At 35.0% G+C, this 25,176-nt stretch overlaps 1 protein-coding gene across 5 annotated transcripts; it reads left to right on the top strand.

The window, feature by feature from the left end:
* Positions 1-24,953, top strand: LOC110665114 (E3 ubiquitin-protein ligase UPL7). 5 transcript variants are annotated; one of them, XM_058143593.1, is made up of 15 exons: positions 1-155; positions 320-442; positions 815-1,055; positions 1,672-2,264; positions 3,924-4,910; positions 5,010-5,344; positions 5,784-6,062; positions 6,159-6,411; positions 9,205-9,375; positions 9,463-9,555; positions 10,888-10,995; positions 11,602-11,718; positions 12,807-12,896; positions 13,016-13,133; positions 24,536-24,953. In XM_058143593.1, exons 1-14 carry the CDS (start codon positions 132-134, stop codon positions 13,097-13,099), a joined length of 3,498 nt encoding a protein of 1,165 aa, XP_057999576.1. In that variant the 5' UTR covers positions 1-131; the 3' UTR covers positions 13,100-13,133; positions 24,536-24,953. The 5 variants fall into 5 exon arrangements, with proteins under 5 accessions (XP_057999576.1, XP_057999577.1, XP_057999578.1 ...); XM_058143594.1 differs by having other exon boundaries at positions 24,527-24,953; XM_058143595.1 differs by having other exon boundaries at positions 24,523-24,953.
* Positions 24,954-25,176: the final 223 nt, after the last annotated feature.

The raw sequence follows: 25,176 nt of genomic DNA, 5'->3' as shown, positions 1-25,176 counted from the left end.
TAACTCGTAAGCATCGTCGTGCTCTTTTGGTTAAAAACTGACTCGGGAAAGAAATATCAGCCATTAAAACCCTCGTTGACATCTCGAAGCTTTTTCCCTTATCAATCATATGCAGTACTCATATTAGCTCCATGGACGAACTTCGCAAGCATCAGGTGCTTCTTTCTATCTTCGATCCCTCTCCAAAATTAAGATCAAATTTCTTATTCTGCTTTTGATTTTGTGGAATTAAGTAATCGAACCTAAATTTTCAACTGAAATGTTTCTGTAATTATTCTGTTGTAATGTAATCGTGTTGTTATGGACGGAGACTGTTCAGGTGTCCTTGAGAGGGGCAAGTGCCAGAGAGATATCGAGGGATGCCCTTCTTGAGAAGGTCTCCCACGAAAGAGAGCTCCGTAGTTATGCTAGACGAGCTACTGCTGCTGCTATCTTTGCCCAGGTGCTTCATTTTATTGTAATTATAGCTATTATTGCTGTTTTTTTTTTGTTATTATTGCATGCTTAGTTAGATGGTAACGCCACATGTCCTTTCTGTTAGCAATTTAGTTAGAGAGCAGTTCTTGGTTGAGCAGCTGATTACTGTATATATAAGCTTATTCAGCTACATTTGTAATTCATGCAGTTCAATAAACTCTTCTCTCTTCATTTTTCAATATGGTATCAGTGCACAATTGTTATTTTGTTTACTTTTGTGATTGGTAATCCTGTTGTTATGATTTGAGAAAAAAAGGAGCTTAATTTGCAATGATGCTTCATAAGTAAGGGTTTAATGTAAGAATGTCAGAAGGACCTAGTTTGTTTGTTTTTACAGAGAGTATGGAGGCGCTATATTGTGACAAAGAAGGTAGCTCTGCAGCTTCAAGAAGAATGGGAAAACATGGTGTATCGTCATGATGGTTCAATAACTGCCAGCTGGGTTTCCAGCAGGCTTTTGAGACCTTTTCTTTTCTTCATTGCATGTTTATCCACTAAGCATGGGAAGATTTGCACCAGAGATGTAAACTGTATGCAGGCCTGCTTTAAGATTATGTTGGAAAGCATAAATTCTGCTGGTACGTCTTTTTGCTATACTTAAATAGGAATTGGAATTTTACTTTGTTTCTGCTTTCTAAATAATGCAATTGCTTCATGGAAATGCTGCACTTATGCATTCTGGGTTTCTTTTAGCAATATTGTTAAGAATGTTGAATTTGTAACGGGTCAAGATAAGGCAAGTCTCATAAAAAATTTTATACAGCTGGTAATGTGGTTGCCAACAATTTCATCTTTCTGATCGGTCTGCTTCCTCAGAGACCATGTTTTGGTAATCTTCCATGATGTGTTAATTTATGCTGACTTGTTCTTCAGAAATTGTTAATCAACCGAAACTATTAATATTTTGCCATTTAGCATGAGTGAAACTTTTTTACTAGCCATAAGCATCAACCTGGGACCTTTGAAAACAGATAAATATGGTGGCATCTCTCTCTCTCTCTCTCTCTCTAACTGCTGGAGTTGGTATTATTTATTCCTTGATATCTTTGGAGGACCCAATTTATACTGTACAGTTTTAGTCATTGACCTCTCTCTCTCTCTCTCTCTCTCTCCCCCTCTCTCTCTCCTCTATTTTTAACCTGCCCACTTCATAAACCTCTGAGGTGATGTGTTCTCTCTTATTTTTAAGGGTAGATTCAAGACAGAACTTTTGCTCCCTAGCTTTGGGTACACTTGAAGAGAGAAGAATCTGGACATACCAATCAAAGAAGCTGATTTTTCTCTGCTTATTTCTCCTTGCCGAGTGTGATAAATCTCATGCTGGGGGACAAGATATTCTTTTAATTACCGCTCTTGCAATGCGTTTTCTTGTTGTCTTAACTGATCTGAAAGGTTGGAAAAGTATTACCAACAATAGTCTTAAAGATGCAGATGCAACAGTAAATGACTTGGTTGGGTTTATGGGAAGCTGTGAAAGTGGTCTCTACATATCCATCAGAAGATACATTAACAAATTGGATATTCCTGTTATTTCACAAGCAAAAACTATGGTTCAGACGGATGATAAATTCTTGATCACCACAACTGCAGTAACTTTAGCTTTACGGCCGTTTCATGCAACAAATTTTCAATTAACTGGCCTAGACCTGCTGGACATGCATTCTGCTGCTGGGCAGTACTGTTTGTTTCTGCTTACAATTCCCATGCTTACTCAACGTCTCCCAGCTGTGCTTGTTTCTGCTTTGAAGCACAAGTCTATTCTCTCACCATGCCTCCAGACTCTACTGGTAAGGTTCATTAGATCTGAACAAAAGCTTCTTGTTGTTTTTTTTCAATATATAAATTTTCTTTGATAATTTTTTCAACAATATTGCCCATGATTGTATCCGCTACATATGAATATGTGTCCTAGACAATGCTTCTAAGCAACTGATACTAACCGACTCAGTGATTATACATGTACTTGTGTACGCATTTTGATCTACATAGTGATTGCTTTTATCAAAGTTGACTTTGAGAGGTGGTAATGCATCAATTAAGGCTTAGCATGCCTTGTCCTATCTATGAAGAACTGAATTAAGAAAATATAGTTTTTCTGCTATTGAGGTTTAGATCTGGAAAATATTAAGTTTCCTTTTTGTATTTCCCTATCCAGTCCTAATAGTTCTAATCTTTAGTTTTGTCTGGTGTGACTAGGGTATTATGTATTGTAGCATGTGATTACTGGTGAAATGGCATTACAAATGGGTTGGGCCCGGCCCTTTTGCTTTCCCCTGCAAAGTGCTTTTTTTTATTTATTTATTTATATATATTTGGTATATGTAAAATCATATGTCAGTGTAATTTGACTATACTAAAATTACATCTAGCTGAGTGGGTGTATCTGACCATTTGGAAATGGCACTTTCAGTGATGGTTATGCCATCACTTAACAATTTTCTGATCCCCTTTTTTGGGTTGTAAAAGTTTATCACAATCGTGCAAATAGATTTAAGAGACAGGATGCTATCTCTCCCTCTTAATGAACATTCATCTATAACAAAGTAGAGCTGTTTAGATGAATTAGTTGCCTGGAACTATAAACTCATTTTTACATAATTTTTTCATGTTTTGAACTGATATTGAAATTGAATTGTAAATTATCTGATTTTTTTCATTTTTTTATTTAGATTTTTTCAATTCATCTGACTTGCATCCAATGCATTTTGCAGTTTTTGCCTTAAAAGAGGAGAGAAAAGAAGGGAGATTGGGGGGGGGGGGGGGGGGCCGGGGTGTGTGGGTGGTTGTCAAGGGTGGGGAGATGTAGATGGATGGTTTGTGTAATCAAAGTATCAAGATCACTAACTTGACAACATTTTCTTAGCAGAGTACTCTTGCTTGATGTCATTGTTAGAGTCTTTTATACCAATGCCAGTCAGTCACAATCCAAATTACTCCTTTTTCATTCATTGACGTGTGATTGAAGTGAGAGTAAATTGGTTAAATGTGTACTTCTATGCGTAGAGGATATAGATCCATTAATGAGTTATGCAGTGATGTTCTTTTTTCAGAAATTAAATGACATAGACCACAACTCATCAAATCTTGAAGCTGCTTGAAAAATGATGGTCACTTAGACTCACTTTTATCTACTTGTAAATTTTTTAAATATTCTAAAATGTTGCCAATAACTTGGATGCGCTTGGCCATTTTACATGTTGGTTGACATATTATGTAATTAAATAAGGCTTCAACTCTATTAATTATTCCATAATTCTCTCCATTTATGTTATCTTTTTATATGCTGTACTTACGTAAATGTAATGATACAATAGTATATTTATTATAGTATATTTTGTATTAAACCCTCAGGTCATTCAAGTCCTGAGGTTCTCTTTAATTCAACTTTGTAGACAACTATCATCCAAAACATGTAGAACTGATCAAACTTTGGCAGATGATGACAGATTTTGAGAGATAATATACTAAAAGAGATATCCCAGATAGATCATTTGAAAATTGAGCAGCATTCTTCAAAGGTGATTCCAGCAGTTGGTTGGGCTCTTTCAAACATTATTTGCCTTTTTACTGGGAGTGAGAATGACTTTCTGGATCCTGGAGGGCTCAATCAAAGTCTAGACTATGCATTCTATGTCCATGTTGTGATTATTCTTGCTGAGAGCTTATTGTCATGGCTTGACAACAGTGGATGGCCTGAAAAGGAGAATCAATTTCCTCAGGTTAATGCTGAAACTTCTGCAGAGCCTGTTGGTAAAGTTTCATATGAGAACGAGACTATACGTACCTTAAAAATGTCTTATGTAGACCTACTGAGTCCTGTTTGTCAGCAGTGGCATCTTTCAAAACTTCTATCAATCTCAAAGACTGCTGCCTATGTTCATACAGATGACGCGCAAAATCCTAAATACTTAAGGAAGCTGGAACTGCTTGATATTGCATATTTCTATTCTTACATTCTCAGGATATTTTCAATCTTGAACCCTACTCATGGCCCATTGCCTGTTCTTAATATGCTATCATTTACTCCTGGCTATCTTGTCACTTTGTGGGAAGCATTGGAAAGTTTACTTTTTCCTAGAAAGGGGGACATTTGTGCTGATCATGATTTTTCCACTAGTAAAATTTTGGGGAATAAAAAAGTTAGAGGTGATAAAAAACAAAAGCAGCTTAATAAGGGAGGAGGTAATAAATGGACCAATATTCTCCATAAAATTAGTGGAAAGTCCAGAGCTGGTGTTGACTATACAGATTCAGTTGATGGGCAACCTACTTCACAGGTGGATGAAGATTTGCAAGATGTTTGGGCTGTAGAACCGTTGACATGTGGTCCACAAAAAATTTCGAAAGATATTTCATGTTTGCTTCACCTGTTCTGTGCATCATACTCACACCTGCTTTTAGTTCTTGATGACATTGAGTTCTATGAAAAACAGGTAAACTGATTTTGCTTCTTGTTTTCCCCCTTCTTTCAACCACAAGACCATATGGTGTAGTCTGGAATATTTATTTGAGCATTTTATGATACAAGTTAGGTCCCATTCATGTTGGAGCAACAACGAAGAATTGCATCAGCGCTAAATAACTTAGTATACAATGGCTTGGCCCATAGTACAGTTCAGCAGAATAAACCTCTTATGGATTCTGCAATCAGATGCTTGCATTTGATGTATGAAAGGGATTGCAGGCACCAGTTTTGTCCTCCTGTTTTGTGGCTTTCACCTGCTAGAAAGAGCCGACCCCCAATTGCAGTTGCTGCCAGAACTCATGAAATTGTGTTGTCTAATACAAAATTAGATGATGCTTTGACTGTGCCAAGTGTGGGTTCTGTAATCACTATAACTCCACATGTATATCCATTTGAAGAAAGGTAAACATGAGACACCTGATAGCTGTGTTGCCGTTCACTTTTCTTGTCCGCTGTTTGCATTAAACTCGTCAAGCTGCAAGTTTAGATTTATTGTTGGGCATTTCGACTTAGCTCTTTTGGCTTATGTGCATTTTTCTATTCTTCAGACGTTACTTTTGATTAACTAATTTCATGATAATTTTGCTTTTGCTTTTGCTTTTTTCCTTTCTAGTGACTTAATGTCTTTATGGGCTCTGTCTCCTTTTGGCCAAGTGCATTTCTTTAATATTTTATTACTTGTCCTTTATCACATATTCATAGTTTCACTACAGCTCCTTCCCCATAGACCATTTTCTTTGATGGAATTCGGAAATCCATTCCTATGTTTACATTGCTTACTTTGGATTTTGTATTTTTCATGCTGATGGGTGTTTCTTGGCTTCATTTGTTATCTTGTCAGAGTTCAGATGTTTAGAGAGTTTATCAACATGGATAAAGTATCTCGAAAAATGGCCGGTGAAGTCACTGGACCTGGTTCACGAGCAGTTGAGATTGTAATTCGGCGGGGTCATATTGTTGAAGATGGATTTCGGCAACTAAATACTCTTGGATCAAGATTGAAATCATCCATTCATGTTTCATTTGTTAGTGAATGCGGTGTTCCAGAGGCAGGCTTGGATTATGGTGGATTATCAAAGGAGTTCTTAACCGATATATCAAAAGCAGCCTTTTCCCCTGAGTAAGTTTATTCTGGTGTCTCCATATTGGTTCTTTTTCATTATCTGCTTTCCCACAAATAGTGTTTTATGCTATTTCCATACTATTGTGGTTTAAGGTATGGCCTATTCTCCCAAACATTAACATCAGACAGATTTTTAATCCCTAATCCAACTGCAAGATATCTAGAGAATGGTATCCAGATGATTGAATTTCTTGGAAGAGTTGTTGGGAAAGCTCTTTATGAAGGAATATTGCTGGATTACTCTTTTTCACACGTTTTTGTACAAAAGCTGTTAGGCCGATATAGCTTTCTTGATGAACTATCAACACTTGATCCAGAGCTGTACAGGAATCTCATGTATGTGAAGGTAAACCCTCTTGATCAGTTGCACAATCTCTCTTCTATTTTATCTTTTCCTGCTCGTAAATTATATTTATGAACTCTTGCTAAAGAATTATTAATCAACTAATGAATATGCATATGGCTTGATGGGTTAATGCTAGCTGATTGAGGTTAAAATTGTGCTATATTGTACTGTTAGATGGCTTGTTGCACTCCGAACAAGTTGCGGGAATTTACAACCTCTGAGAATAACAAATATTCCTGTGCTTAATTGAATGGATTTCTGGGATACCATTAGTGTTATCAAGGCGAAAGGTGACACTAAGGCGACAGGGGGCCTTAGGCGAGAGGCAGGAGGCGAGGCGAGGCCTTTTTAAAGCAAGGCGTCATAGTCTAAATTACCTAAATTATATGTGTGTGTGTAGTTCTAACATATTAACAAATTAAACAATAAATTAAATAACTAATTAACAAGAATGTCAAGTTAAAGTAATAAGAATAACAACAAATTAACAATATTTATAAAAGTTAAACAACTAATTAACAAGAATATCAAATTAAATTAACAAAAATAAGAACAAATTAACAAAGTGAAAGTAAACAAATTAACAACACCCATATAAATTAAACAACTAATCAATAAGAATATCAAGTTAAAGTAACAAGAATAATAACAAATTAATAAATTAACAAAGTTAAAGTAAAATAAATTAACAAATTAACATTACCCGTATAATTTAAATAACTAATTACCAACTAATTAACAAATTAACAACAAAATATTAAGAATAAAAAGAATAAAAAAGTAAACAAATTAACAATTAAAATAAAAAATAAAAAAAACTGAACAAAATAGAAAATTAACAAGACTACTGCATACCTAATACCCATACAGCAAAATTATATAAGAAGGGGAGGAAAAGGAAAAAAAAAAAAAGGTACACAAAACATACTGCAGCACAAAATAGGGAAGAAGAAGAATAATGCCCATACAGCAGCATTAGAGGAGGAGAGGAAAAGGGGAAAAAAAAAAAAAGGTTTCCCTGGTGAATAATGCCCAGACAGCAGCACCAGAGGAGGAGAGGAAAAGGAAAAGGAAAAAAAAAAAAAAAAAAGGGTTTCCCAGGTCGTAGCAGCAGCAAGGAATAGGGGAAGAAGAAGAAGAAGAAGAAGAAGAAACAGCAGCACTAGAGGAGGAGAGGAAAAGGAAAAAAAAAAAAAAAGGGTTTCCCAGGTCGCAGCAGCAGCAAGCAATAGGGGAAGAAGAAGAAGAAGAAGAAGAAGAAAGAGGTAGAGAGAGAGAGAGAGAGAGAGAGAGAGAGAGAGAGAGAGAGAGACCTGAAAGTGCTGCTGAATGCCACAGTTGAGACTTGAGAGTGCCGATCTTCCTTTCTCGTGAGAACTGAGGCAGGTGGCTTAGGAATTTTTCTTTTATTTGGCTTTAAATAATTAAAAAAAAAATTGTCATTGCATTACAGAGGCGTCGCCTCAAGGGGCCTCTTGCCTCTCGCCTCTTTGCTTCGGGGCGCTCGCCTCTTTGAAGGGAACCCAGGCGGTGCTAGGCGAGGCGTGAGAGTGGCTCCTCGCCAGGGCGCCTCGAGCGCCTTTAACAACATTGGATACCATGAATTAAGATGGAGCTAGTAGAAAAATGCTTAGGAAGACAAATACTGTAAGAAGAAAAGTTGATATAAGAAACCTATTGATGCAGGATTTTCTAGGGATTTTAGGATTACTTATTTTAGGAAGAAATATAGGAAGTAGAGTTTTATTTTATTTAGGATTTACATTAGTTTGTGATTCTTAATTAGAATTTTCTTGGCATTTTCTTGTTTAGGATTCCAAATCCTAATGCTAATAGGATTTAATTCTACTATAAATACCTATGTCCTGCATCACCGTTTTTGATTGATTCTACGTCACCTATGTGATCAAGATTGCACATAAGCATCTAAAATGATAAAATTTGTCTATACAACAAATAAAAACATCAATATGAAGCTGCTTGTTTCAACCATGCTAAACTAGATGTGATATAAAGGAAGTCATAAATACATTTACCAAAAATTTTTTCTTTCCATATTGACTTTCTGACAAAAGGAACTGAGTTGTTTGCTTGAGTAATTTAAAAGAAGATTGGCATTTTAAAAGTGTAACAGGAATCAAAATCAATCTGATTTTTCTAACTTGCACCTTTGATGGTTGTGGCATTTCTCAGAACTTGTAGGATAAAGTTTTGGTTTCCCATGGTGAGAAAAGGAGAGGAAAAGGCACACTGAGAAGATAATACATCTTAATTACTAGAAAGAAAAATTGGCAAGTATGGGTAGTGGATTAGATAACAAGAGACGAATAAAAAGAGAGGAAAGAAGCGAGAAGAAGAAAAGAGGAAGATAAGAGTGGTGAAGGAGAGGTATGGGAGTGTAGGCCTTGTCATATGCTTCAGCTGGTTCTGGTTGTACCATTGCAGGCTCTTAATTATTGTGGTAATTTACTAAGAGTGCAATTCCCTTCATAAAATCTAAAGTCTTTTCTGAAATAGAATATTAGTACACTACTGCATTCCTAAATAATTTAATAGCATCATTCATATCGGCTAATAGTGGCTTAGGTTAACTCCATCTGGTTTGTTTGAAATCAGGCACTATGGTTTCTTGAGCTACTTCCATTACTTCTAAGTCTATAATTTCTTTGATTATTTGGGTTTTCTGCTATATTATGAATGTCCTTTTTTGTAGTGTTTGCGAAATTATTATGTACAGCTTCGCAGATCTCTTTTATTTATTAATTTAGTTGTTCATGGCGGCTGTTTATACAGCATTATGACGGTGATATCAAGGATCTCTCTCTGGACTTCACACTTACAGAAGAATCATTTGGTAAACATTATGTTATCGAGCTTAAACCTGGTGGCAAGAATGTTTGTGTGACAAATGAGAACAAGATGCAGTATGTTCATGCAATGGCAGATTATAAACTCAATCGACAGGTATCTAATTGCTTCTTTTTACCAAATTCTATAATAGCATCACCATCTGTAATAGATTTATCTTATCCTGATTGTTCATATTTGCAGATATTACCCTATTCAAATGCATTTTACAGGGGACTAACGGATCTCATATCCCCATCTTGGTTAAAGCTGTTTAATGCAAGCGAATTCAATCAGGTAATTGCTCCTGTTCTTACATTCAGCTAATTACTGTATTCTTCTTCTTGCATTGCTATTTAATTAGTCTATTATTAGTGGACCTAAATTATTTAGGATCCGTTTATTTGTGAGTTTCCTTGATGCTGGGATCCATATATATTTTTTTTTCAGTGGCAACACCTACATATGTTATTTAAATACTGGTGAGTGGCTTAGCTGACTTATAAGTGCAAACTTTCTCATCTTTTATCATATAAATGATTAGATGAAATTGTTTGTTTAGGTATGATACTGCAAAAATTTTTCAAGCTTAAGTTAAAAAAATCAGGACTTGTACTCTTCCATTCCTATTCCTTTTCCTTTTCCAAGATGATCCAAACATGGGTTAAATGAATTCTGCCAATCTCAAGAATGTAGGGAACAGAGCATTTATAGCTGATTAACAATTTTTTTTTTTTTTTTTTTTTTAAAAAAAAATGAATTTGAAAAAAAAAATCATGTTTAGGCCTCTAAGAATTCTCCGAGTTACTTTCCAACCAACAATTACATTATCAAATCTTTATGCCCATGATTAATGCATGGATTCATTCAACTGGTTTCACCAATTGCTTGAGATCCAGTCGGGGTACAATGGAAAGCTGATTTGTGGGCACAGGCAAAGTTGTGAAAACATTGAGAGAGTAAGCCATCATGGTGATTTGGCACTAGGTAGAGCTGGTGTGAGTTGAGCAAAACAATAAAATATTTTTACAGGAACTATACATGCTGAATTGTAAGAGATCAATATGAGTGCAATAGGATATAAAAAGAATATTGCAAAAACAGGGAGTTAGGGGTTCATGGCTTTAGAAGCTCTGTCAGTTATCTTCTTGAAATAATAAAAAAGTTCTTCAATCTTCATTGTCCATATGATGCGATATTTCCTTTGTATATAATCATAATGGTGCTGCAAACATAGTCACTGTTGAAATTTAGAAGAAGAAGAAGAATAAGAAGAAGAGAGGGAAGAGAATTGGAATGAACATCAAAGGATTACATATTCATTTACTTGTTGTGTCTCACATTTTCATATTTATAGTGGAAGATATATAATATATATGGAATGCTATCAATAAATCATAAATCACTCCTAAGATTTTGGTAATTAATTTCATGATTTTCTCATAATCATGGGATTCTTCAATGAGACATATCCCTTGCATTAAGGAAAAAGTCTCATCAACTACAGTCACAAATCTCTCTCTCTCTCTCTCTCTCTCTCTCTCTCTCTCTCTCTGTGAAGAATTTTATCTGTCATTCTTTGTGGATTCATTCTATTGGTCCAGTGCTAACCAAGGTTACTATATTCAGTTACTTTCAGGTGGTGACTTTGACATTGATGTTGATGACTTAAGAAATAACACACGTTACACAGGTGGCTATTCTGAGGGGAATCGGACAATCAAACTTTTCTGGGAGGTACTGTCCCTAGAATGGAGTTTAAAAGTTTAATTTTTCTTAGGTTTTCAACGTATTTCTGGATAAACGATCACATGCTTCTAACCCTGTACTTTGAAAAAATGAAGGATGCAAATTTTTTTTGCCTAAAGAAAAAAACTTTTAATAGGAGAATATCCTAAACACGTCATTTACGGTTCTGTAGCAGTAGTGGTGCCTCTATCCATCTAAATGGAGTTGGCGCACACTTTTCATTGAAATGCATTAGATTTCTGCCATGATGTGGTTCTCACATGCAATATATTTTCTAATATTTTCTCCACCTATTCATATCCTTTTCACTCTAGTGGTAGTTTTGGGAATATCTTCTGCTTCCTTCTGTAGGAGTTGCCTCCGCTCCACCCCCTCCTTCCTCAATGGATATGCAGATTCCACATCTATCTGAAAAGATAGAATTCAATTAAGATAGATATGGCTGTATTAAACACCATTCTTATTATTCCATGTCTCAAACTTGATAATATCATTATTCCAATTTCTAAGTTCCTTGTCTTGATATTTGGAAAAGTGCATTGGTTTAATTTATTTCCTTCTTCGCCTCCTGATTTTCTTCTGTACTTGTTTCAGGTAATTAAAGGATTTGAACCAAAGGAACGATGTATGCTGGTAAAATTTGTGACCAGCTGTTCTCGAGCTCCATTACTTGGGTTCAAACACTTGCAGCCATCCTTTACTATCCATAAGGTATGCTCTTGATATTACATCTTCTGGCCTTGAAGGAGTATTAGATTAAGGGCCCATTTGCTTGTGGCATCAAAATCTGAAATGAAGAATGGATTGGTACACAGAATGGTAGATTAGATTGCCTTGCATGCTTGGTTCGTAGTTCACCATGTAATTGGAATTTGATTCCTTTGCTGACTATTGGGTGATTTCAAATCTCATCATCCACTATCTAATCTGATGTTTGGTATATTTTACATGGTAATGAGGCTTTGCTTGTGTGCTTAAAAATTTCCCAATGATTGAGATACTATTTGGATGTTTTGTTATGATAAATTATTCATATTTTTCTGTGGCAATGGAAGATCTACAATGTTGGTGATAAAATGGTGAATAAGACATTATATGGGCACAAAAAAAAAAAGACAGATTTTTTTTTTCCTTTCCTTTGGAATATTGAAAAAATTGGGATGGCCAATGAGCACAACCATGCAAAAAGAATGGCATGAAATTGGAAGTTGTCTGAAACGAAGGTACACATAAAATTACTTTATGCATATGCTGGACAAATTGGATTCAATAGATACAAAAAATTTGAGTTAATAGGTCAAATTAATGTTAAAGATTTTAAAAGTTTTTTTTTTTCTTTTTTCTCTAAGTTCAGGGGCTTCTATATGAGTTGTTCTTTTTGTTTTTGGACACAAAGTATGCTCAGCATGTGACAACTAATAGGCAGGTTTCCTGCTGAATGAATTGATCCATTAAAACAAAAGCCATGCCCTAAAAGACATCATGTATATATCTTTCTCTTGCAAAAATATGTATATTGTGGGATTGCTTGGAGAATTGTAATTGGTTCTCTGCTGGGGAAATGGTTCTGTAACTGATTCGTACCTGCAGACATGGACAGATGCTTCTATTCTATGAAATATTGCGTATTTGTTTTTCCAATTAGACTGACTTACTTTCTCTCAAACCCAGGCTCACATATTCCCTCCTCAACAAAGAAAATAACGGGATTAAAAAAGACAACAGAAAAATTAACTAAGAAGAAAAAATCCTAATTATCATAAACGGAATTGAAAGTCAGGAATTTGATTTTTAAATAGGTTGCATGTGATGCCTCTCTTTTGGCAACAATTGGAGGACAAGATGTGGAGCGGCTTCCATCAGCTTCTACGTGCTACAATACTCTTAAGGTACTTCTAATGCATCCGGCATCTTTTGTCTAACTTCCCAGTCAGTATTTGTGCTTGGGGGCTTCTTATTTCTAACCTTGGTCATTCCTGTATTTTCTTTATCTCTTCAATGACTACAGCTTCCAACATACAAGCGAGCAAGCACTTTGAGAGCAAAACTTCTATATGCAATAAGTTCCAACACTGGATTTGAACTTTCCTAGGGATTTATGGATCTTTGAGGTCTTGATATTTCAGGTGAATATTTTTGCTTTATGTTTCCTAAATCATTAGTTCTATGCTAAAAATGTAAGTGGGCTTTCATTGCTATCTGTTATTAGAATATCTTTTGGCTATAATAACTTACAACATGGATCACCGTAGTACAGTTACAAAGCATAATTTGCTCTGTTTCTTACCCATGAGTGGTCAAATCTCAAGCATGTAGGGAATTGTTTTCTTTTATTGGCTGGAATAAATTTTTTTCTTAAAAAAAGGGAAAAGAGCCATTTGATAAAATGTTTCTAAGAACTAAAAATGGAAAAGGTTCTCAAGATAGTTTCGTTTTACAACAATTCAGTTGTGCGAGTTAACCAAAACAAATCACTCATCACAACCATAAGTATCTTATTAAAGTGTGGCATGAATGTCTTACAAAAGGCAGAAGCATAAATCCAGCCATGTGAATGGCTGACTAGGTTTTTACATAACCATGAGATCACATCACAAATTGCTAAGTGTCGCAAGGATTTTGCGGTCGCCAGGCAATTCTCACCGAAGTGGAAAGTGAGGGGTCGCTACTTTAGAAGAAAACTATTTATTATTTTAAGAGATTTTGAAAAGAGTGTTTGCCACTTCTGATTTTAGAGATTTAAGGCTTGGGGTCCGTATATGTATGGGAAAGGTGTTAGCATCCAATATCGTCCCTCGGTGAGGAGAAGTAAATTTAAAGATGTGCTCTTTATAATTTAATGCGTATAATTTTATTAGAGTTTAAATTATGATATTGGTTCCTTATATTTGCTGAAGGATGGGACGCATAAAAGTAGGAACACTCAATGTCTCACCATTAGAATGAACCAAATACAAAAGTAAGTGGTATGATCCTAAAAGTGAATTTTGACTCTAATCTTTATCTTATTAAATTTCTCCCCTTGCAAAATTAGAACTCTAATATTGAAGAGGTATCATTTGGTTTCTAGAGATTCATAACAAGTAATGAGAATTTTCAGCTTACTCATCATTAATCTCATCATCGGTGCTTAGATAATGAAGGGTGTTGTGTGTGAAGTGAATTTTGTATAAGACGATAAAAATTGATTGAGTTAAAATGGGTTTTGATTTTCATTCTTTCTAATTGAATTTTCAATTCAAAAGAGAATGTGTCGATTAAAACGAAGAGAACTTCATTCGTTAATAAAGACTTTCAATTAATGAATCAAAGTCCCATCATTAACATAACAAACTGTTATTCTTTGCCCATATTGACTTAATTTAAATTATTGATATATAACTTACAAATTTATAGAGGGTCGTTTTGAAGACAATTTACATAAAATGCCATTTTGCTTGCATAGTTATTCATGTATTTCTTTCTACTAGCCATAAAAGATTATAACCAATTTTTAAACTTTAAAATGGGCTTAAAGCAAATAAGCATTTTCACGCTCTATTAAATCGACTATTATCTTATTTATACATTTGATTAAAGACATTTTATGTTATATTTAAAGTTGAAATTAATGATTATGTACTATTATGCAGAATGCAAAATTTTAAATTAATTTTGCAAAAGAGGAACAAAACAGCGAAAGAGTACTTAGGTCTTAAAAAAATTCGAGGAAGGATTCTCTCTTAAATTAGAGTATAAAAAAGAACGCCGAGAAGAGTTTAAGGGAGTACTCTCTCTTGTACCTATGAAAGCAAGTTTAAATAAAAAGGACTTTAAGGATTCAAAAACAAGGACTCTCCCTTGACTCCAAATGCATAAAACGTACGTAAAAATTAAGGGTTCAGGGAAGGATTCTCTCATGAACCTAAAATAGAGGAATGTTGTGTTTAAAAATTGGTATAGGTCCAAGGAAAGACTTTCCCTTGACCTAAGAAGATGCTAAGATTGTGTAATTTTAAGAGATCAAATTGAATAAAAATCCAAGGAAGGACTCTTCCTTGATGCAAAAGTAAAAGAATCGTATATTTAGTACAATATTTGACATAGGGTTAAGGAAAAACTCTCTCAAACCCAAAAAATGTAAAAAAAATTTGCATGTTTCATAAATAGATATAAAAGGGAAGGGTCAAAGGAAATGACTCTCTCTCGAACCCCATACCTTAGAAGGATTGTATTTTAAAAAATATTATTTAATTATGAGATCATTTTAAGGAATCATAGAATTTGTTGGCCGACCTTCGAAGATGACCATTGTTTAAATACATTAGTAATTACTAAAAACTATTAAAATATCGAACCAACCATTTTGTCAAGCAATACTAGTTTTTATTGAGTTCTACAGACTAAGGCAATGCAATAAACATTAGTTCCGAACTCCTATCATTATTTTCGAACTACTTCAGAAAGAGGATGATAACATATATATAAAAATAAAATACCACAGGCATTATTTTCTAGCTCCCTCAAAAGAAGACTAATGATACTTCCAACAAAAATAAAAGTAAAACTATGTTTCAAAAGTATTTCAACCTAAATATGACAGCTTATGGAATAAAAACACTTCAATGAAAATGTAATGTTTGTGGAACATGCATTTTGACAATTGCCGATCTTAACCTTATTTTCTTAAGAGTTTGGCTGGATGAAATACTATAGAGACAATGCGTCATGAAGACCAGAAATTCAAAAGGATAGAGAGAGTTCAGAATCTAGCCTATGGCCCGAAGCGCTTGCACATGATCGAGTTATGCATATTTTCAAAGAGAACATGGTAAATATCCTGAGAGATTTTTACCTTCAATAAGCTTTAATTACAGGGTAGTGGGCTCTTTTCTGACGTCTGATGCTTACAAAGAGATGGAGCTATAGGAGAACTATTAAATTAGCCTTTTCGAAATGACGAGTTAGAATACAATCCCTTTGAAGGAGGTTAGGATTTTTCAATAGGAAATGTGAGACCTCTAAGAACTGTCGTTTTAAGAGTGAGGAAATTCTTTAGAAAACTGACATTTCTAAAGAGCCTTTCTCTATTCTCTTTCCTTCTATTTTTGAAACTTCAGAAAAGGACCCCTTTAACAGTAAAACTTCAGGTATTTATAGGGAATGGAAGCTCTAAAATGGAGGTTCAGGATTCAAGATTAAAAAGGAAAGGTTAGGATTTTAAGGGACAAAATCCGAGGGTTATGGATTTATCCTTGCAAATAGAATCAATGGTGAAGATTGAAGCGTACTAGAGTTCTTTAACTAACTCAAATCTGATGGTGAAAATTTGATCTACCAATCCAAGGGCTATGATTCAATGGTATACATTATCCGATGGCCAAGTGATGTTTCTGTTTTTGAAGTTCTGCTTCGCCCGATCTTTTTACCCGATCTTTATTTGATTTATTTGTCTGACTTTATTTGGTTTCCTTATCCGATCTCTTTATTCGGTTTCTCAGATCTTTCTTCATTCAATCCCTTTTTACCCGATCGATCTCTCTGATTTCTCTTCATCCGAACCCTCTTCATCTAATCTTTCTTTATTCGATCTCTTTATCCGATCCTACTGTGGTTGGCCATAGTTAAAATTTCCTAAGGCTAGGCCTTCTAGGCCTTCTATTAGTTGAGATCGGAAGCACTAGTCCCAATATGCCTCGGAAATTAAAAAAACATTGAATGTTTTTTTTTGTATCCGAGACATCACTTCGAAATACTCAATTATTAATGCCCTAGGCTATATATATATACACAACTTACCCCCATCATTATACACTTTCCGTTTCCTTGCTCTCCTTTGAATCTCCGGCTAACTTTTCTCCATTTCTATGGTGACGCGATTCCATCTCAGCCAAAGGTATTGCCCTATCTTTTATTTTTCTGTTTATTTCTTTTTCTTACTTCAGTGAAGATGAGTGGCGCCAATAGTCAGATTAGGGCCAATCCATCGTCAGTTAATGTTTCATGGACCCTCGATGAGGCAGACGAAACAGGAACTAGTGGCCGAAACGAAGTGGAGATGTCGACTGGACCGATCTCAAGCTAGCCCCTGGCCCGAGCCAAGAACAGGCTCTGAACCCCAAGAAGAAATCTCTTCCGGTGGATGAAGTGACGTCGATTCTAAAACGTTCTGAACTGACGCACATAAGTCAGTAATTCAACCTCTCGGCAAACGCATATGAGCTCATCAGCTACCACGGGGATTTTCGAGCCGACCACAGTTTTGAGGAGGGGTACTAGATCGTCATATACGAGGAGCAGCTGAAGGCCGGACTACGATTTCCCTTGGAACAATTTTATAAGGACGTGTTGAACTACCATCGAGACTGTGTGGCCCAATTGCATCTGAACTCTTGGCGAACTTTGGTAGCTTTCCGAGGCTTATGCAGAGCTAAAGGCCTAGAACCCACGGTGAAAGTGTTTGCTGAATTACATTGCCTTGGCAGGCGAAAGAACTACGAGTACTGGTTCTTCCAGGCAAAGCCGAACTGTGGGCTTTTAACTGAACTCTCCTCCTCCATGAAGAACTAGAAAGATCGGTTTTTCGTTCTGAGGAGTCGAGGTCCCCGCGGTTGAGGGCATCATGCAGAGCTGGAACTACCTAGCTGAAAGGCCTTGGGAGGATATAGTCTTGAACAGAAATGATGAGGCAGTTGTCAATGAACTAAAGGGTCAAACTAACACTTGCTGATATCTGTGCTCCGATGTCATTGGGGTTGAACTTAAATGGTGGCTAATGAATGTGGTCGCCCAAGAGAATGTCCCACTATCAGATCTCAGGCCTGAAAAGGGTAAATTTTCTGTCTTTACTCTCTCAATTAGTATGAACTCACTAACTTCTAACTTCTTTTTGTGTGCAGACATGAAGGGAAGCGAGGCCGAGAAAGCAACTCGAAAGAGAATGTTATGGAAAGTCGATCACTATATTATTTCTCTGTATATTCTGTATTCTGTATTCCTATTTAGGATTTCTTATTTAGAATTTTTTCCTAATTAGTAGAACACAATTATAGGAATCAATTGTATATATATACCCATGTACAGATTAATTGAAATCAATGAGAATCATCTCTTTCTACATGGTATCAGAGCAGGTCATCAATCTATGGTGACTATTTGTTCTCACTACCCATTCCAGAGAAACCTTGGCGCCATCAGTTTCAATACGATCAACATCATCAACATCGTCTCAACCCCTCATTCACCCTCATTCCACCACTGTCTCATCCGATCCAAGACACCATTAAAGGACTTCCGAGGTTTGGCTCTCGGATCCTATTTGATCTGATTTGCTTGATTTGTGATTTTGTGATTTTGGATTATTTTGCTGCTATATGCACTTTGGATTAGCGTTTCGGTTAGTTTTCTTTGTCTCAACAAATGACAGACAATAAGAATGTTATTTCTGATGTGATTCCTGTGATGACTAAGATCACGGAACACAAACTTAATGATTCGAATTACTTAGAGTGGAGTAAGACTGTTAGGGTCTATTTGCGTAGCATTGATAAGGATGATCACCTTACTAAAGATCCACCCACTGATGATACACGACAAACTTGGCTAAGGGAGGATGCTCGGTTGTTTTTGCTTGAACTCGATTCATAGTGAGGTAATTAGTTTAATTAATCACCGTGGAATTTGTTAAGGAATTGATGGATTACTTATTTTCCGTTACGATAAAGGGAATATCTCGTATTTATGATGTTTGTAAGGCATTCTACCGTGGCGAAAAGAGGGATAAGTCTCTCACGACTTTTATTTTGATTTTAAACGGGTATATGAGGAACTTAATGTATTGTTGCCTTTTAGTCACGATGTGAAGTTCAGTGAGCCCAAACACAGCAAGCAGTATATATGTTTTTTCTTGCTTCCTTCTTTCTATGTATGAGCTAAATAATCTCTCTCTCTCCCACTTCAGATCCTCTTTGATGAAAAGCGTTCACGCGTCCTTTCAGACAGAGACTCAATCTCACACTTCACGGTTGTGTGCTCTTATTATCCAAAATAAAATGGACAATAAGAATATAATAGAGAGAAGGAGAGGAGGAAATATAAGATGTATAAAAATGTCGAAGGAGTTCTAATGGAGAGACTCAAGAGGAGTCATTTGTTATTATTGCCACGAGCCCCCCCATACAAAATATAATTGTCCGCAAAAAAAAAAAAAAAAATCATGATCACGCATGGGCATATGGCAGAGAGAATTCTTCTCTCTCCTCTTCTCCGAGAAAACTATTTTGGTATCTGCATGATTTTTTGCAATTTTTTTTCCTCAGACAAGCATCTCTAAAGCCTACCGTTCCCCTATCATCTGCGATCGTGAGTCGTAAAATCACTACATGCCCTGTTTCTTCTCCAAATGGGTTTTTTTTTTTGATTAGTGTATCATCATCACATAATAATTAATTCTTCTCTCTTTCTTTTTACTCTATTCATCAACTTCCAATTTTTTACTTTTACTACTCTCTCTACTTCTGTTCTGTGTCAAATTGACCGCCTTTCTTCTTTTTTTTTCTTCTTTGTTTTTGTTGTGTCTACTTTAATCTACTTTAATCTACTTTTTTACTACTACTTTAAATTGTTTTTTTTTTTTTCTTTTTTTTTTTTTTTTTTTTTTGTTTTGTTGTTTTCTTTATTATTTTGATTGAGAGGGGTGGTAGTGGTCTCTCGTGGTCAAATCAAATCATAAAACCATGTCACTTGTCACTTGTTTTTTCTTGCTCTTAACACCTCTTTGTGCTCATTGTCATCCTTGTTGTCTCCTTTCTGAAGAATCAAGAATTTCAATTCTTTTTTTTTTCGTCTAGAATGTGCAAACGTAGAATGCAAAAAAAATCGTCGTGCAAAATTCATACGTTTCAATAAACCAAGCTCAGAGTTAGTTTGTTAGTTCATTCTTTTAGTTAGTTTATTTTTTTTTTTTTTTTTTCTTTGTTTTTTTTTTATTTTTTTTGTTTTTTTTTTTGTTTTATTTTTTTGTTTTATTTTTAATAAGTTAAATTTTTTATTTTTTTTTTTTTTTTTATTTTTTTTTTTTTTTTATTTTTTTTATTTTTAATTTTTTATAATAATATTTAATTTTTTATAATATTAATTAATAATGCTAATTTATTTTTTTATGACATTTTTATCATTTTCTTCATCAATGGCATCCTTCATCGATACATCCCAAATAAAATAAAAAAAAAAAAAAAAAAATCTTAATCTTCTAAAAAATCTCTTTCTTCTTTTAACATTTTTGATGATTTTTTTTGATGATTTTTTTTTTTTTTGTTTTGATTTTTTTTCATCTTTTCTGTTGTCTTTATTGTCTTTATTCTCTTCCTTTTCTTCCTTTCCTTTTTTGGTTTTTTCTTTGTTTTTTGTTGTTTGTTTTTTTGTTTTGTTGTTTTGTTTTTGTTTTTCTGTTTGTGTTTTTCATTATGTTCTTAAAAAAAAAAAAAAATAAAAATAAAAAAAATCTAAAACTCTAAATCTTTCTTCTCTTTTTCTCTCTTCTTTTTCTTTCTCCTTCTTTTTCTATTTTCTTTTTTTTTGATTTTTCATTTTTTTTTCCATCATCTATTATTCCATTTTTTTCTCTTATCTATATCTCTCTATATAATCTATGATATCTTCTCTTCTCTCTCTCTCCCTCTGTTCTTCTCTTCTCTCTCTCTTCCTTCTACTCCCCCTCTCTCTTTCTTACTTCTTTGTCCACTCAGATCCGGTTGTTCTCAAATCATCTGGGAGATCCATCCACTTACTCCATCCTATCCTTCACCTCATCATATCTACCATCTCTACTTACATTACCTTCTCTTATCTTACTTCTTTCATATCTCTTATTTTATCTCTTCTTTTCTTTTTTCTCTTTTTTTTGTTCTCTCTCTTTTTTTGTCTTTTTGTCTTTCTTGTTTATCATCCCCTGTGGTGAGCTGTCTTGCTTGAGGCTTTTGGGATGAGGCTTTGTGGCCATGAAAATGGAAAATGGCATTGAAAGAAATGGTATGAAAAAAGAAGAGAATTGCCTTTGGCTAATAAAGGCAAATATTAAAAAGTAAAAATTTAATGGTTGCAAAGCTGTTGGTTGATGGTGGTTAAAAGGGTAAAAATGGATCTGATAGCTAAAAAATATTTTTTTAGCAAAAGCTTTTTACTTTCTTTTTATTATTTTATTCTTTTATTATTTATTATTACTTTTCTCTTTACTTTTCTCTTCTTATGATTTATTCTTTGCTGTGATCTTCATCAGGAGATTCAATATGATTGGAGGAGTTTTGCTTTGAGGGAGGATGGGTTTTGAGGGGGGAGTGGGTTGAGGTGAGTTGGGAAGGGTTTTTGAGTGGGCAAAGTTGGGGGGTTGAAGTTTTGGAGCAGTCTTTGGGGAAAAAAAAGGAAGAGCTTGAACTTGGTTTATTTGCAGAGTAAAGAGTAAATTAATATATGCAAAGTACATGGTGTATATTTTCCGGTATTCTATAGGTGATCACTCTTTGGATCTTCTTCTTGGTTGTCTTTCTCCTCTCATTTTCTTTCAGTCTGGAGGGTGTCCAAAATTCTTGTTCTTCGGAAAACTTTTGGGATTTAGAAAGTTTTTTGGGTAAGAAAAAAGAAATGAGGGTAAGGAAGAATTTAGAAAGAAAGAAAAAAATCTGAAGAAAAAGATTGAGAAATCTATTGATAGGAGAACAAGCCTTGTAGATTGTGAGGAGCTATCAAGATAGATAGCGAGAGAGAGAGATAAAGTTTTTTTGAATAGATAGGAAGAAGACGAGAGATTGGAGACCCAAGCTTCGCTGAGGAGATTGGTAGGAATTGACTTTCTTTGGTCTCATTATAAGTTTTTGGAAAGTTTATTATTATAGCCTTTTGTTAATGTTTATGTATGAAGGTAGGCTTTTTATCTAATTTGGTTGGCCTTATGAAGGTGTTTTGTTATGAAAAGGCTCATTTGAAATTTGATTGCTATATATTGAAATTTTTTTGTTTGATTTTTTATTTGTGAATATTGGAGCTTTGAATTTTGAGGAAGAAAGTTGTTTCTTTTTGAAATTGATTTGGTGTTTTTTTGGAGAATTGTGTGCAATTATGATGAGATGTGGTGATGTAGTGAATCGCCACAATCTTGATGATCTTGATGTGCCATGCTTTGTTGTGGTGTGTGATTGTGATGGGATGAGATTTTATGAAATCCAGTTTTGAATTTTCCCACATGTTGATTGAAATTTGATCATTAAAGATTTTTCAAACATATTGCATCAAAAGACAGAAAAATCATGATCATTTTCAAAAAGTAATTGAAGATAATTTTGAAAGATCAGATCAGAAAGATCAAAACTAGATTTCATCATGATTAACATCTATGCTCCAATTTGTGGGGGAGATTATAAAAGCTGGAAATGGAATTAGGATTGATTATGTAACAAGTTGGAAATGTTGATTATCAATCACTATATTATTTCTCTGTATATTCACCGTTCTCATTCCTATTTAGGATTTCTTATTTAAAATTTTTTCCTAATTAGTAGAACACAATTATAGGAATCAATTGTATATATATACCCATGTACAGATTAATTGAAATCAATGAGAGCTCGCCAAAAAGGTTCTAGAAAAGAAGTAAGCTATTGCTGCTGCCAGGGTCAAGGAGCTTGAAGTCGAAAAGAGAGCTTAGGTGGAAGAGACGAACTCTCCAACTCAGGCCCAAGATGAATCCGCCGTCGTGAGATTGGCTCCTCCTCCTGACTAACCTTCACTTTAACCACTGACCTCTATTACTTTTGAAGGTGGTTCATCTGGACAAGCTGGCTTGTTTGGATATCTAATCTCCAAGGGTGCCCAAGTGCTGGGGAGGTCTCTGGAGAAGAACCGGACTGTCAAGGGGAACATAGACCTGGTCCGGGTCACTGGTGCAACAATCTGCTTCGCAGAAAATCGAACTCGGATGGCCCCAGAGAGTTTTGACGACCTCTTGAACTAGTCAATGAGCTTAAGTTTAGAAGTCATCGCCGCCTAGCACATAGTGAAGGAGAAGGTCAATTTCTTGAGACGGGAGATGTCTAAGGCGGTCCACGAGCTTGTCACCTGCAAAGGCCAGTTGACCGTTGCCCACGTTTGAGTCAAAGAACTTGAGCAACAGGTGAAGTCTTCCGAGGATCTGGCAGCTCGACTACGAAAAGAACTAGAGGATGTTCAGGCAGGCCGAGCAGCTGACTTAGCCGAACATACTGAAAAGCTGAAGGCAAAGGAGAACGAAGCCATTGAGAAAGAAGTTACGTGCAAGCTCATAGTGATCTTTTTGCCGAACTGCTTAAGCGCTATCCTCAAGAAGACTTCTCCTGGATTGAGAAGCTCGCCCTGAGTGTCGAGGCTGAGAGTGAGAGTGAACCGGAGGGTGATAATGTAGATGAAGCTCGGGCTGGGGGAGATCCGCCCGCAGAATGACTTGTAATTACTTTTGAATAATAAAACTTTCATTTTTCTTTTAAGGTCGATCTTCTTAATATTTCCGCTTTCCACTTTTCTAGCATTAGAACTTTATTGAGATCGGATAAAAGAAATTGAACTTCCCTTAGATAATCATGAGACCGAACTTCGATTAAAACGAGTATATAAAAGATTAGAATTCGGATATAATTTAACTGAGACTTGATTAAAACTACTGTCGAGGAATAAATGTTCTAAATCAATTAATGGAGTTACTTTTTCAAAAATACCATCCGAAAAAAGTGTAATAGAATTTTTTGAAATATTTGAAATATCAAAAAAAAAAAAAAAAAATTTTCTTCTTTTTCTCTTTTTTTTTTTTATATATAATAAAGTATATTATTTATTAAAAAAAAAAAAAATGAGACCCCCCGAGAAGAGAAAAAAAGAGGAAACAAACGTGGAAAATTAAAGATGTAATTAAAACTAAAGCTTAATCACACCTTAAATGATCATGTAAAAACCCAATTGTATTAAACTTTAATTGTTATTTTCACCAAACCAATTAGAAGGAATTCATTGACCGGGCCAAAATATGGTACCTACACTGAGTAACTATGAATTTCGGATGACATTTTGTATATATCCCATATAAGAAGATGACAGCCATAAAACTGTAGCAAATTGTTTCAACTACAGTGGGAGCTGCTTCAAGAAATAAGATCGAATCCCTGTGAAAGTAGATGACCGGCCAAGACCCTTTTAGCGGCTTTAAAAGGATTAAATCCGCCCCAAAACTCGTATTATGTAGCATTTGAACATGTTCCCAAAGACCTTGCATTGCAGAGAACTGAGGTCTCTGATATACCTGTTCCACAGCAAGCCTTTCTCGACTCAAAGAGTCCTGTGTCAAAAACACAAGAAGAATTGATGTTTATATGCAACTATATTTATCTAGCTCTCTGCTGGATGAATGGTACAATATTTTGATCTGTGTCGGTGAAAGAAATTGATTGTTAGACTTTGCACCATATCTTTCAATATATATGAAAATGTGGGTTGTTCTGTACTTGACACATTGACTAGCTAGGTGTTGCAGGATGGGCACATTACCATTGTCATTGGACCTCAAGATCATATCCAACAGAGGCTGATATATATCAAAGACCTCAAGTTTGAGACCTGGAAAATTGTTCACCAAGCTTTTGGAAGTGCTGTATGGTTTCTCATTGAAGGAAATGGCATCACGGTTTAACCTCTTTAACACACTGATTGCTTCCTGCATCAGAGAGGTGATGGTAGGCTTGTCACTCCAATCTTTTTTGCTCCCATTCCATATACATTCTGTATCAATCGCCATCATTATTAGCAACTGCTTTGTGCTTGATGAAGCTAAACAAATTTCTCATTAGTTTAGATACCAAACTCAATATATGTATGCTACTGATGTGTATGCCTTCCCATAATATTAACATTTACCCATAATAATTAAATCTAGCAATATTTTTATGATTCAAGTATCAAACTTAGAGACCACAAAAGAATTTTCATTATTAAATAAAACTTAAATAACCTTTTTATGCAGGAATAATTTTGAAGAATTAAAAGTTTGAAAGATCAATAAAAGAAGAGTTAATAGCTTTAACAACTTAGCTGCAACTGATGATATTTGCAGGTGTGCATGGAATAATAATAAGTTCAATATTCTTTTATTTCTCTGTTTCTAAGCTTTTTTCTCCT

The sequence above is a fragment of the Hevea brasiliensis genome, chromosome 3 (assembly GCF_030052815.1).
Source record: "Hevea brasiliensis isolate MT/VB/25A 57/8 chromosome 3, ASM3005281v1, whole genome shotgun sequence".
In the NCBI taxonomy this organism is placed as follows: domain Eukaryota; kingdom Viridiplantae; phylum Streptophyta; class Magnoliopsida; order Malpighiales; family Euphorbiaceae; genus Hevea; species Hevea brasiliensis.
The sequence above is the reverse complement of the archived record's forward strand: the minus strand, read 5'-3'. Positions and strand labels throughout refer to the sequence as shown.

Coding starts and splice junctions, on each gene's coding strand:
- LOC110665114 (XM_058143593.1), top strand. CDS start 132: ATGGACGAACTTCGCAAGCATCAG. Junction 9,376..9,462: donor ATTATAAACTCAATCGACAG/GTATCTAATTGC, acceptor TCATATTTGCAG/ATATTACCCTATTCAAATGC. Junction 9,556..10,887: donor ATGCAAGCGAATTCAATCAG/GTAATTGCTCCT, acceptor TACTATATTCAG/TTACTTTCAGGTGGTGACTT.